Here is a 14,708-nt window from a genome sequence, read left to right on the forward strand (position 1 = left end):
TAGGCTTGTTTTGAGGAAATACTTTATTGGCCGATATTTGGACCATCTGGTGTCTGGCCCCTTTTAAGTCTCCAAATTATACCTATAAACAAACAGAAATTGATTTATGTTATAAATTTGTATGTGTGTGGTTTCATTTTATGCTCGTCTGTTTTTTGAATAAAAAAAGAGGAGGTAATGTGGAGGTATTGTCATAGCCATGGTTACGTCCTTCTGTTGAAGAATCAAGATTGAACAAGCTTTGTCATCCACTTACTGCATTCTTGTATCAGAGTGAATTTTTTAAGCTTGTGTGTTTCAGAAATTCAAGTTCAGTCAAAGCGGTCATAGACTTGGCATCACTGTCGACGTCAGAATGCAAAATGTTTCACCAATAGCTCAGAAACTGTTCAAGATAGTCAGATGTACTAATTTACATGTTGCCAGCTCTAAGACAATGTTCAGATGTACATCAAGGTCAATAACTCTTGCTGTAATAATTGTTAAATTATGTCCCTTTTTTGACTGAAAACAACAGACGAGTGTTATCAGGGGTTTGCCCCAATTTTGTTCAAGATGTAATTTCTCTGCAATCTTGAATGTGGAGTATAAATGGCTTCAGTCCATTATAGATGATGCGCTGGCAGATGAGACAGAAATAAATGAATTTCGTCTGTGTTAGATGGTTTTATATCACCAAATTATCCTCAGAAGGTTAACATTTCCCTTGTTTTTTATTTTCCAGAGATAGCGACAGCGTGGCTGGACACTCTACTTGATGTAATTGACTTGCTGCCCAAAGATATAATAAAAAAAGAGGTATGACTTAAATTTGAATCCCATGTGTCTGCCATTGACATGGTGGACATAACTTTCATAAAAGTTTAACAAAGTCAATTGAGCCATCTTATGAATGAGGGTACGACAAAGTACCTTCAAATCAAGAATTTCAGTGAATTATTCAAGTACACGTCACAAAAGAAATAAAATAGACTGTTTTAAATAGAATAGACTGTTTGACAGCCTAAATCATACAACTTATCTTTACTGACCGAAACGACTATTATTTCCAAAAAAATTATATTCCTTCTTAGTAGTATCATTTCGAAAAAGCGATCTGTTATACATTGATAAGATGGTGCCAATGTGCGCATTAGGTGGGTGACTGCAGGTATTTAGCGTACTTGCATCTTGACAATGTGTCCCAGGGATTGATTCCAAGCCTTGGTCTTTTATGTAAGTGTAATTGTAAATATGGTTGGTGGTCACCAAATCGAACATGTAGATTTCCTGCATGTAATCAAATTTCCCCCTCATGATAGATCCAAACTTTATGAATTCAGCATTCTGGTTGGTGGTCACCAAATCGAACATGTAGATTTCATGCAGGTAATCAGATTTCCCCCACATGATAGATCCAAACTTCATGAATTTAGCATTCTGATTGGTGGTCGCCTAATCGAACACGGAGATTTCATGCAGGTAATTAGATTTCCCCCTCATGATAGATCCAAACTTCATGAATTTAGCATTCTGGTTGGTGGTCACCTAATCGAACACGGAGATTTCATGCAGGTAATCAGATTTCCCCCACATGATAGATCCAAACTTCATGAATTTAGTGTGCCATATTTTCATTCTTAGTTTGTTCTTAATGTTTTGCACTGCTAATGATAGCGATTAATATAATGACATCAACATAAAATAAATGCCCATGTACAAACTTTATTCTGGCCGTTTGTTGATTACTTACTAGTTAGTGATATGAGAGCCTGGTATAATACATAATAGCTATAAAACTAAAATTGTGAATATTGATCTGGTATTATCAAGAAATATATAGGTACTCGAGGCATTCAGTAATGGCTGCCCTTCATCTTTGAGAGGGCTTTTTAAATAGTTAAATTGATTACAAAAATGATTTTACAAACAACATATGTTAATTAATATCTAGGCAGTTTGCAATGAATCAATAATATAAACATTTTGAATTATTTCATATTTAGTGAAAGATACAGCTATAGATGTTGTATTTTTTTTAAAGAATGCAGTTTGGAAATTCAGGAAATGTTATTGAAGAAACTCAAGTTGCAACGTTATCGCTGATAACGGAATCAGATAGCTATTAAAAAGACAAAATATATATTATTACGTGTTAAGTGTATCGGTAGGTAATAACAGATTGTAAATTAGCCAAATGCGCAATTTGTCAGTTTAAAAACACGTTTCAAAAAGCACTTGTCTTTGAAACATGTTTGAAAGACGCTCATTGAATTTAATTTATGAATTTTCCGGCTAAAAGGTTTTGAGATGATGCAATAAACATGTTATTTTGATTGAAGTGGTTTGTTTAGGTGTAAAATGGATGTCTTTCATCATGAAAAAATATGCACGCTGCAGTGTTTATCAACGACATTGTCGACATGAATACATTCAACTTGAATGATATTCTAAAAGTATAAATTAAACTAAAAAAAAATATCAAGTGCTCGCACACATGCATTTAAAGGAATTTTTCACAAACTTTAGAGAGCTTGAACATTTTATTAATTTTTTTGGAAAGCAATTAAAAATATTTGAACACCTGGGAAAGTTAGGGATCAGCGAAGATGTTGTAATTTAGAAATATATGTTCATTACTTAATCATTCAATGGGAAATAAATGCTCACTTAATTTGTTCGGATTTAAAAGCATTTAAAAGTATGCTCCCTTCCGCAAAATGCAATTTTATTTCGCTTTCTCGCCAAATTTCAAAATTATATTAATGCAGCTCTGAATTTTGTGTATCTGGTATCCCAGGTGTGATTGTATTCGGTAATGTTTATTGGTTGTTAGTATGTTCTTACAAAAATAATTTAATGTGACACATTTACATTAAGAACCATTTATTTTGGGTAAGTACATACAATCTTGAACTGTTTTAGTGATCTGCATAATGTTTTGTAAACTACCCACTTTCTTGGCCAGCCACTGTTTATTTTTACTGTTTCACCTTATTAAGAAGTTCAATGACAGCTGACTGCTGATTTACTTAAATAATTGTATTGGGAAACTTTAGAAGTACTGCCTTCTCATTGGACAAAATATAATGTGGATCACTAATTTCTGTTAAAGAAACAAAATCTTTTATTATTTAATGTCCGAGAAGTAATATAGTCATGTTGGTATTGGCCTTTCACCAATGAGCTGGTTTCAAGCCCCAGGGTCGTTTCCTCCTTGCCACTCCAAATGAACACCAGGATCGGGGTTAGTTATGTAAGAGGAGAATACTCTTGCGCTACTTGAGAGTCAATCATTTACTTAAGCAATGACCGGAATCAAAATAGATAGACCTCTCTGTTGTATAGGAAGCTGGTTGATTACACTCGGTATCGAACAGCGATATAGAACAGCGTCTGTAACTTGCCCCTGGTCATTGTGATGTTTAACGCTATCAGCTCTTGTCACAATGGACCATTGGCCAGTTGTCAATCAAACAATCATTTGACCATTAACAGAATTATATTTCAGTGTGTTTATTCAGCCCTTTTTGGGACTGAAATTCAGGCCCATTCCCTTCCTAAAAGAGTATATATTTTTCCCCTCTCTAGGTAAAAAAAAACAATTCCCCATTTTTTCTTTTCTTTTTTGCAGAGCATTGACCTCGAGACATATAGCAAATGTTTCACTATATAGTGCCATTCATAAATGTGTTGATAGGTTTGTTAAATAAAAGGTTTGAATTTTTTTTGCCCAAACCAGGCTATTTTTCCCATATTAAAGGGCCCTGCTACCATTCCCTTGAAATTGAAAAAACAGCAACACTGCATTTTCTGAATAAATAAAAGCACATGGTTGGATTGTCCAATAGATTAATTGTAAAATCTCCCAAAATGATCACGGCAAGTTGCAGTTATTGCTTTGTGGACCTTTCAATCAAGCTAGACAAATTACCGTAGTTTAAATTTAAATTTATTTTCAGATTCTAACCATTGCAATAGAGAAGGGCCAGCTGTCACAGCCAGTGCAGACCAGGCTCTCATGCTGTAAAATCCTCGGAAAAATCGCTACAAGATTTGAACCCTTTGTGTAAGTACTTAGCCTTATGCCAATAATATGTGTCATATGTTGGGCACCAAAGTCCATTTTATATGACGCAACAAGCAATAATAGGTGTTCTATAAAGTAAACTTGACCTACTTGGTAAATATGACATCATTTCCTGTGACTTAAAATAGAATGGCGACACGTATGGTGCAAAGTTATTTTTTTAGTGTGTTTTTTAATTAAGAAACTGAAATTAATAAGTGAATGTTCTGAGAACGAGTAAATAGATGGCAAAGTGAAAAGTATACATGGAATAAGTTGAATTCCCAGACTTCCGGATTAATGGTTCAGACTTTTATTTACTTACAAAGAATGAGTGGATCAAATCTAGGTAGGTGATTGTTACATTCTGTTTTTGTTTGTTTTTTAAACAAAAACTTCAAAGAAAATAATGCTGAGGTTGTTTTTAACTCTTATTAAATAACTCTTTTTAACATACATACTATTATGCAGTGTATTTTCTCTTCCTAAAGAAAGAGAGCAAAATTGGGCTCCATTCGCAATTCTGAAATATTCACGAAACTGGTAGGAATTAGCACAAATCTGAAAAAATGTTCTGTTTTACATCAATATTTCCATCATTTTGTAAACAGACTCTTTTAATTATGCCCCCGAAGGTGGGCATATTAAAATCGCACCGTCCGTCCGTCCGGCTCTGTAACTTTCCCTTGTATGGACAGATTTTAAAATAACTTGCCACATGTGTTCCACATACCAAGACGACGTGTGACGTGCAAGACTCGTGTCCCTACCTCAAAGGTCAAGGTCCCACTTAGTGTTTAATCACAATAGAGTGCTGTATATAAGGACATAGAGTATAGGTTGTCGTGTCCGGGCTGTAACTTTCTCATGTATGGACAGATTTTAAAATAACTTGCCACATGTGTACCACATACCAAGACGACTTGTCGCGTGCAAGACCCGTGTCCCTACCTCAAAGGTCAAGGTCACACTTAGTGTTTATTCACAATGGAGTGCTGCATATAAGGACATAGAGTATAGGTTGTCGTGTCCGGGCTGTAACTTTTTTTTGTAGTATTTTAACAAAGAACTCAAATGAAGCTATAGTAAAGTAAAGCTTCATTTCTAGCAACTTTTCAACAGCCTTTTTAAAAAAAAAAATCCACAACTTTTTGTCCAAATTCCCAAATCTCCCTTAGGGCACAGATAGGTTAGAATAAACTCTGATTATTTATTAAGTTAATTTCCTTCTTTTCAGGATAAAGAAAGAGATCCTGCCGGTAGTTCAGTCGCTGTGTCAGGACGTGGAGTATGAAGTGCGGGGATGTATGTGTCTACAACTGGATCCCGTGTCCAGAGGGCTGGGGTATGTCACGAATAAATGTATATGTTAGGTAGAATGTATGCTATAGCACAAAAAATAATTCTGTGGTACTGCAGCTATTTGTGTCCACAAATGGATGCCGTTTCCAGAGGCTTTGGGAAAGTTAGAGTATTGTCCCTGATAGCCCTATATGGTTCTGAGGTTCCACAGCTATAATGGGCTATTCTTGACAATATTTAAGGCTTATATTGATCCCTTTGAAGTGCGGGGTTGTATGTGTCCACAACTGGATCCCTTGCTAGGGCGATGGGGTAAGTTAATAATAAAAGTTAGGTAGAATGTTGTCTGCAATAGCACGAGATAGTTCAGTTGTTCTACAGCTATCATGGGCTATTCTTGACAAAGTATGTGTCCACAACTGGATGCCATGTCCAGGGAGGTGGGGTATGTAACGAATATACGTATATGTTAGGTAAAGTGTTGTCTGCAATAGCCCTAGATAGTTCTGTTGTTCCACAACTATCATTGGCTAGGCTATTATTAAAACTGTTTAAAGGGACTAGACACCAGATGATACAAATTCAAGAAAAAGAAGAAAATTGTCAAAAAACTTCACACAATATATAAACTGACAATGACGATGATTTGAGAATCGTAGATTCATTTCGGAAACCCTCAACAGAATACTTTGTGACATTGTTCTTGATGACAGTAATTGATGCTAGCTGGTCAAATCACTGACACTGTGAAAAACAATCCGCAATTTCATTTAAATGCGTGTCAACGTGCAATGCTTTAAAGGGGCCAAACACCAGATGATACGATTGCAAGAATTTTTTTTGTCAAAAACTTATATAGAATTGACATCGCTGTGTACAACGCATTGAATCTTACTTACTGATGTATCACATCGCTTACAACGCATGCATCTTGTGCATTTTTTTTGCATTTTTCCAATTCCATGTTTACTTGGGTTGTCTACCACTTAAAAAGTAACAAATGAATGTTAATGTTGGGAAGAATGTTGTCTGTGATAGCCCGAGTTCGTTCGATGGTTATTGAAGCTATTCTTGACAATGTTCAATGTCATGGCAGACAAACAGAGACCATTTTGTTGGTTGTCATATGCCTTAAGTTGCCTGCTTTATTTTATGAATTGGCGATTCTAATCAACTTTTGTCAGAAAGATAGGGATCTTTTTCCAATTCTTTTCCAGACAAAAGTCTTGTAGAATGAAGACATTGCTCTTTTCCCTTTTTCTCTTGTTTTGATAACTCGATAAGAATCAATGTATAGTCTTACGAACAAGTCATTTCCTTCGGGCTTGAGGCAACTTAAAGTGCAATACTGCTAGAAATGGTGGAGGTCTATCTTCCGATAGCTGGACTTCATACTTTGGTCAATATCCATATTATTTTGTTCCGTTTTTCAGGCTGGAGGCAACTAAAAGTGCAATACTGCCAGAAATGGTGGAGTTGAACAATAATAAAGATATCTATTATTAGATACCTGGACTCCAGACTATGGTCAATATCCATATTATCTTGTTCTGTTTTTCAGGCTAGAGGCAACTAAAAGTGCAATACTGCCAGAAATGGTGGAGTTGAACAATAATAAAGATATCTATTATTAGATACCTGGACTCCAGACTATGGTCAATATCCATATTATCTTGTTCTGTTTTTCAGGCTAGAGGCGACTAAAAGTGCAGTACTGCCAGAAATGGTGGAGTTGAACAATAATAAAGATATCTATTATTAGATACCTGGACTCCAGACTATGGTCAATATCCATATTATCTTGTTCTGTTTTTCAGGCTAGAGGCGACTAAAAGTGCAGTACTGCCAGAAATGGTGGAGTTGAACAATAATAAAGATATCTATTATTAGATAGCTGGACTTCATACTTTGGTCAATATCCATATTATCTTGTTCTGTTTTTCAGGCTAGAGGCGACTAAAAGTGCAATACTGCCAGAAATGGTGGAGTTGAACAATAATAAAGATATCTATTATTAGATACCTGGACTCCAGACTATGGTCAATATCCATATTATCTTGTTCTGTTTTTCAGGCTAGAGGCGACTAAAAGTGCAATACTGCCAGAAATGGTGGAGTTGAACAATAATAAAGATATCTATTATTAGATACCTGGACTCCAGACTATGGTCAATATCCATATTATCTTGTTCTGTTTTTCAGGCTAGAGGCGACTAAAAGTGCAATACTGCCAGAAATGGTGGAGTTGAACAATAATAAAGATATCTATTATTAGATACCTGGACTCCAGACTATGGTCAATATCCATATTATCTTGTTCTGTTTTTCAGGCTAGAGGCAACTAAAAGTGCAATACTGCCAGAAATGGTGGAGTTGAACAATAATAAAGATATCTATTATTAGATACCTGGACTCCAGACTATGGTCAATATCCATATTATCTTGTTCTGTTTTTCAGGCTAGAGGCAACTAAAAGTGCAATACTGCCAGAGTTGGTGGAGTTGACCAATGATGAAGAGAGTTACGTTCGCATAGCGGGACTTCAGACTGTGGTCAATATTCTCACTCTCGTCGATGAAGGTATGGGTACAGACCAACAAACATTGAAACAAAATTAGTGATGGATATATTTTTGCAACAAAAGTTTGGTTAATGGCCGATGTTTGAGTAAGGTGCGAGTGGTGTAGTAGTTAAAGGCGTCACAATATAAGGTGATGCAAAAAAAAAGAAAGCATTATTTTGTTATACTTATTTGACTTTAACAATAAAAAAGCATAAGATTTGAGTACAGAATTGGCTTTATTTTGCCACATTTTTAACTTGGAATTTAGTGGCCTCTTAGCTCTTTATTAAAAAAACTCATTTAAAAAGGCAAATATTTTTTATCTGTACACAAATTATATGATTTTTGTCTGCCTCTCACTCATGAAGCTGTTTGTTTGAGCCCAACCAGGAGTATGTTTTTTGGCCTCTTGTAAAGGAGACCAGGGGCCATATTACAGAAGCATCTGTTAAAATTGTATCTTTTCCTTAAATTCAATAATTTCCTTAACTGTTTTATTTCACTGGAAGAAAGTTTTATGCTTAATGTTTATTCTGCAATTAAAATCTGGAGACTAGTTTTTTTTTTAAATGAAAACTGCATTTTAAAGAACTAGTTATTTAAAGAAATATAACAATACCAAATTTTACACTTCAGTTAAAATATGTTAAATTTTTTATTAAGATGCTTCTATAATATGGACCAAGTACTGGTTTCTGCCGAGAATGACTTAAATGACTTTATAGCTTTCTTCACAATCAAGCAAATATAAATTAGTGCTGACAAATGGCATAGTTTTTCTGCAGTAAATTTGAGAGTTATTTTAATTAGATAGCTGAAATACGCAGCAGGATTGGTTGAGCTAACAAGCAAACTGGAGATGAAATATTTTATGATGTGCTTATATATTTAATGAAGGAAAAACAAACAGCTGTTTCAAAACTTGTTACAAATACTGCAGATCACAGATGTTTCCATAAAACTTCTAGAGCAGCAAATACTTGTCTATTTCAGATACATGTCGTGCATCATTGATAAATCAACCATGACTGTGTAAATTGTCTATTTCAGACATTGGTTGGGCAACATTAAAAAGTCAACCATGTGTAAATTGTCTATTTCAGACATTTGTCGGGCAACATTGAAAAATCTACCATGACTGTGTATATTGTCTATTTCAGACATTGGTTGGGCAACATTGAAAAGTCGACCATGTGTAAATTGTCTATTTCAGACATTTGTCAGGCAACATTGAAAAATCTACCATGACTGTGTAAATTGTCTATTTCAGACATTGGTTGGGCAACATTAAAAAGTCAACCATGTGTAAATTGTCTATTTCAGACATTTGTCGGGCAACATTGAAAAATCTACCATGAGTCTATTGTCTATTTCAGACACATGTAGGGTAACATTGATAAATATACCATGAGTATATTGTCTATTTCAGATACATGTCGTGCATCATTGATAAATCAACCATGACTGTGTAAATTGTCTATTTCAGACATTGGTTGGGCAACATTGAAAAGTCGACCATGTGTAAATTGTCTATTTCAGACATTTGTCGGGCAACATTGAAAAATCTACCATGACTGTGTAAATTGTCTATTTCAGACATTGGTTGGGCAACATTAAAAAGTCAACCATGTGTAAATTGTCTATTTCAGACATTTGTCGGGCAACATTGAAAAATCTACCATGAGTCTATTGTCTATTTCAGACACATGTAGGGTAACATTGATAAATATACCATGAGTATATTGTCTATTTCAGACACATGTCATGAACCATTGATAAATCAACCATGACTTTGTATATTGTCTATTTCAGACACATGTAGGGCAACATTGATACCTCTGGTGTGCAAGTTCTGTCAGCAGGCAATGAAAACGGAAGACGTCACGCTTCCTATCGTTGCCAAGGAGATCGGCAGACTGGCACACGGCTTTCTTGGTTTGTACTTTAGAAATTATATTTTATTAGCTCGTTTAGTTTTAGAAGAATAAATTATTAAAGTTTTGTCCTAGACTTGGTGGCAACATCGTCATGCAAAAACTTATATGTAGGTAATAACTCAGAAAATGTTAAGACATTCTTTGGTGTTTTTGTTGTCAGTGTTGTGGTCTTGAACATTTTTAACCATGGCCATGACTCACAAAACTTTCAAGATATTCAAATGAAACTTGGTACACATGTTACCCTAGTCAATATGCGCATACAAATCAAGGCCCATAACTCTACTTGGAATAATTTTCAAAACAACAACATACCAGCATTGCTGTTTGCTTCCCAGTACTTTTGTTTTTCAAAGAGGACTAAGTAAAATTGACCTCACAGGAGTGTTATTACCGCTGATTAAATCTGCGAAACAATGAGCATTGAAATCGGAATTGAAATCTAAATTTGGTGCACTTATTCTGTATTTTATGTATTCATCATACGTCTAAAATTTCCAACTGAAAACCTTTTTCATTAAAATTGATTGAAAAAGAAAATCAGCTCTGTAATTTCACTTCAATTTTGTTGACATTTAAAATTAATGCAGACTGTTCAATGACAGATTTGATTTAGAAATTAGCTTTCATTCTGCCTTAATTGAAACGAAATATGGATCAGTTTTCTTCAGAGCATTCACAAAATAAAACCCCCATATTATTTAGCACTATTTTAGGAGGAAATTGACTGAATAATTTAAAAAGTTTTTGATTTTTTTTTTAAATAAATGTCAACCACAGCTAGTGTTACATTAAAGCTGCACTCTCACACATTGACTGTTTTGACAACTTTTTATTATTTATTTGTCTTGGAATGAGCCAATTTTTGTGTAATTATCTGGAAACAAGTAATATAAGACTGCTGACAAAAGATCAGTTCACAGTTTTTTATATTAATGGTCGGAAATTGATATTTTATTCACGCTGACAGTTGATTTTTTATTTGAACGGGTTAAATGGCCAAAACTTAAGTAGAGTACAAATCGTTATGACCCTGTTTTAAGAAAATGGGATATCAATTATATATAACTGATAAAATTTCTATATAACCACAGAAAAGCATATATTGAAAACATGTCTTGCCGATTTATGAATGGAACTTAACTTTTACATCTTTTTGTTATTTTATTTCAGCGTACTTGACTGAAGAACAGAAACTATGGTTTGTGGATTTCTTCAAGTCGATGTGTCGGGTCGGGCTGTCGGAAAACAAACAGAACAAGAATAAAGAAGCTGAGAAAGACTCACCAACTAAAGATCAGGTGGGTTCGAGAATTGGGAGTAGAAATTTTTCGAAGGTTTTTCGAAGAAAGAAGTTATGGTACCGTCATAGCCTTTTTGTCAAGATCATTTAAAAAAACAAAAAATCTTCGCAACTGCTATACAAAGAGTTCAAAGAAGTGTAATAATATCTCTATCTTTATTCCAAGTTCCATTTCTGCTATAAAAAATGTTCAAAGTTATGTGTATAAATATCTGTTTCTGTATAGTTCCATAACTCTCAATCTAATGATATGTTATTTTATATGTTTTTGTCAAAGATTTAGTCTATAATTTGTATCCTTATCAATATACAGGGTTCGGTAGAACTATTTGTGAGTACGCTATCATGTACACTGTCATATTATGATCTGCTGCTTTAAGTTCTATCTGTACAATGCCTGCGATGAACATGTACATAGAGGATAATTGTTTGTTTCAGTGTAAGATCGTAATATATTTCACTGAGTGAGCACCAATATATTTATTTTATTACTGGCTTAGTCATACGTGTGAAATAATCACTTTTGATGTTCACGAGGTGAAATATATTGCTATCTTACTCTGAAACAAACAATTTTTCTATTTATTATATGCCTAAAATTGGAATCAAAAGTTATTTAATTACATTAGTTTATAGAAAAAACGCGCCAATTTGTATGCACACAACGTTGTTTTGGAAATGATGTTATTAAAGTTCCAAAATTTCCTATCCTGTGCGTGCTGATGTTTAAATTGGAACTGAGAGTGGGCTAAAATTTCAAAACGTAGAAAAATATCAGTTTGATATTTTCACTGTATGAAACAGTGAAATATCTTTTTCTTTTTTTCACTGATAAAATTCTATAAACCAATGGCAAGCATATAATAAAATGTCATATTTCGACCTGCGGCTTTAAGTTGTATATGTATGGTGCATCTTATGAGTATGTATTCTGCCGTAACCTATCTTTTCCGTATGAATGTACCTCGTTTATTCATATATCTACTAACATAATATTTTATGGTTGTACTTTTCAATTCAAAAGAATATTAAAGAAAACTAAATGAATTTGGGATCTCATTGTTACAATTAAGGTCAGTTTAAAATGAGTATAACTTGATTAAAAAATAATATTGTTATTGCAAAATTGGTCATTTATTTATGAAAATATATGCTGTCATTGAAAATTGTGGGCTTTAAAATGTGTGCAATTCCCCAGATTAAAAAGGACATATTAAAAATGCGCCGTCAGTCCTTCCGTCTGTCTTTGATATGATATTTATATAAATGTTATTATGTAAAATTCTGAGGCTACATACCATATGGAGTCGACTCTTGAGTCCTGAGAACCCCCTAAAAAGCCCCTGGATACCGCATATCAAAAAGGGGGGGAGGGGTAGCCCTCATGTATGTCATCATTTTATGGATGGACAAACATGTATTCTTCCTAATAATTATATCATTGTCTACCACAGGTGCCAGTATTACCAGACATTCTGGAACTTGAGGAGAGGGTGATAGAAACTCGAAGAAACTGTGCATTTAACTTTCCAGTAAGTACATACTTAGCCATATTAATAATAACTTTTTAAGCTTCTCAAGGTTTTGTGTACAAAAAAAGCAAGCTAAATTTATTTACTTATTGTCTGGGTTTTTTTTTCGTACGTAGAAAAAATAAGCCAGTTTATTTACTTCTTGTTTGTCTGCTTTTTTTGTTGGTAGCAAGATTTATTATCATACATTTGTCTCGTTCTATGTAAGAAGAAACTAAGCCAGAGTAATTATATTAAGCATCTCAATTTCTGTTTTATGCAAGTAGAAACTCAATCAGATTAATTATTTTTAGAATATTACCTCTTTATTGAAGAGCAAAAAATGTCCAGGTGAAATGGTAGTCATGTTGTTTTTCCTCTTGCATAAATATTATGCCTTCTAAAAACTGTTTGTCATAATGCCAATAACATTACATTTTTAGATATTCGCATAGGACTTAAAGCTGCACTCTCACTGATTGACAGTTTTGACTTTTATTTTCTTTTTTTTTTATCTCAGAATCAGCTAATTTGGCATCAATGACTTCAATTTATTCGTATAAGATAACTCACTAAAGAACAGATCTCAATCCTTCGGAAAATTGCCGAAAGAAAACATTTTTAATAAAGGGTTAGTAATGCTTAACATCGATATAACATCAATTTTCAAACATTAATATGAAAAACTGTGATCTGATCTTTTGACAACAGTCTTAAATCACTGGTTTCCAGACATTTATGCAAAATTAATGGCTCATTCCAAGACAAAAAATAAATATTTGTCAAAGCAGTCAATCTGTGAGAGTGCAGCTTAAAATACTTCTGGCTTTTGAGTTTTTGCTTGCGATTCTCATCTTTTTACAAAGGCTGGACTATTATAAGATGGTTTGTTTTAAAATTGATTGAAAAGTATGAATCTGTTCCTCTGTATTTTTTTCGAGACATTAATTTAAAATTGAGATATTTAATAAATTAATGATTATGCTCAATGTGATTTATAATAGCTTTACTATTTTTCCAAGGTGAAAATTATTATTTATTCTTGAAGTAATTCTTCATTCATTTTTTTTATTTTTTTAGCTAGTTTTTTTGAGGAATTCAATTTCAAAGTTTTATGGCCTTGGGGTCATTTAAGTCTCCATGTATTTTCGTAAAAGCTGGCTCACTCCAAGACAATAAATAAAAAATGTCAAAACGTTCAATCTGTGAGAGTGCAGCTTTAATTAACTATCATCTCTTCCAGGCAATGGTTATGTTTGTTGGAGCGAAGTCTTTCAAGGCAGAGCTGGGGACGTGTTTCTCTCACCTGTGTAAGGATCCAAACGTCGAAGTCCGTAAAACGCTCTCCTCAGGGTTTCATGAAGTAAGTGGCTATTGGTTTCATATATAAATTCCTTGGAGTATCCTTTTCGAGTAATATTTCAGTTTTAAGTTGTTGTACATAGCGCAAGAAGATATAACAAAGTTTGCTTAATGATTAAGGCTGTTCAATTTTTAATATTAGTCAGTAAATGAAAAATTGCAGCTTAACCATAAAGACATTTCAACTTCTTGTAACAACAGATTTGTCTTTGACTTTAAAGTCACGATCATACTGGAGATGTTGACCTTGAGGTACACACAAAACATTTTGCTTTTTTACTTGTAACTGAATAATAAACTGGAAAACAACAGCAATGTAAAAAACAAACATTTTAAACCCTTCTGTTGAAGAGTATTCTTTTAAAGGGCATTTTATTGACTTGCATATAACAAAACATCATAAGAATTAAAATAATAAGCAAGGGACAGAACTCTGACTTGTTTATAAAAAAAGGCCTTCAAGTTATATTTCCAGCCAAAATATGTCTCATTCCAACAAAGAATAAAGGATTTAAATGAGTGATCTTACGCTTATTGTTAAGATGGCCACTTAAAGGCGTACATTCAACAGCTGTCCCATTATTACAAACAGTCTCAAGTCTGCGTCTAGACTCAGACTCAGAAACACATTTTTATGAACTAAAAAATATCATCTTTAATCCACTTCTTTCACAAAAATGTCT

At 33.8% G+C, this 14,708-nt stretch overlaps 1 protein-coding gene across 10 annotated transcripts in view; it reads left to right on the forward strand.

The window, feature by feature from the left end:
• Positions 1-14,708, forward strand: part of LOC128208271 (serine/threonine-protein phosphatase 4 regulatory subunit 4-like) — a 78,574-nt gene that overhangs the window by 43,230 nt on the left and 20,636 nt on the right. For all 10 annotated transcript variants that reach the window (XM_052911784.1, XM_052911786.1, XM_052911783.1 and 7 more), the window contains 9 exons: positions 725-798; positions 3,942-4,048; positions 5,286-5,393; positions 7,808-7,929; positions 9,725-9,847; positions 11,023-11,150; positions 11,466-11,483; positions 12,607-12,684; positions 13,907-14,026. In XM_052911784.1, coding sequence (XP_052767744.1) covers positions 725-798; positions 3,942-4,048; positions 5,286-5,393; positions 7,808-7,929; positions 9,725-9,847; positions 11,023-11,150; positions 11,466-11,483; positions 12,607-12,684; positions 13,907-14,026 — 878 coding nt within the window. The remainder of the gene's footprint in view (positions 1-724; positions 799-3,941; positions 4,049-5,285; positions 5,394-7,807; positions 7,930-9,724; positions 9,848-11,022; positions 11,151-11,465; positions 11,484-12,606; positions 12,685-13,906; positions 14,027-14,708) is intronic.

This window comes from Mya arenaria, chromosome 11 (assembly GCF_026914265.1).
Source record: "Mya arenaria isolate MELC-2E11 chromosome 11, ASM2691426v1".
Taxonomy (NCBI): Eukaryota; Metazoa; Mollusca; class Bivalvia; order Myida; family Myidae; genus Mya; species Mya arenaria.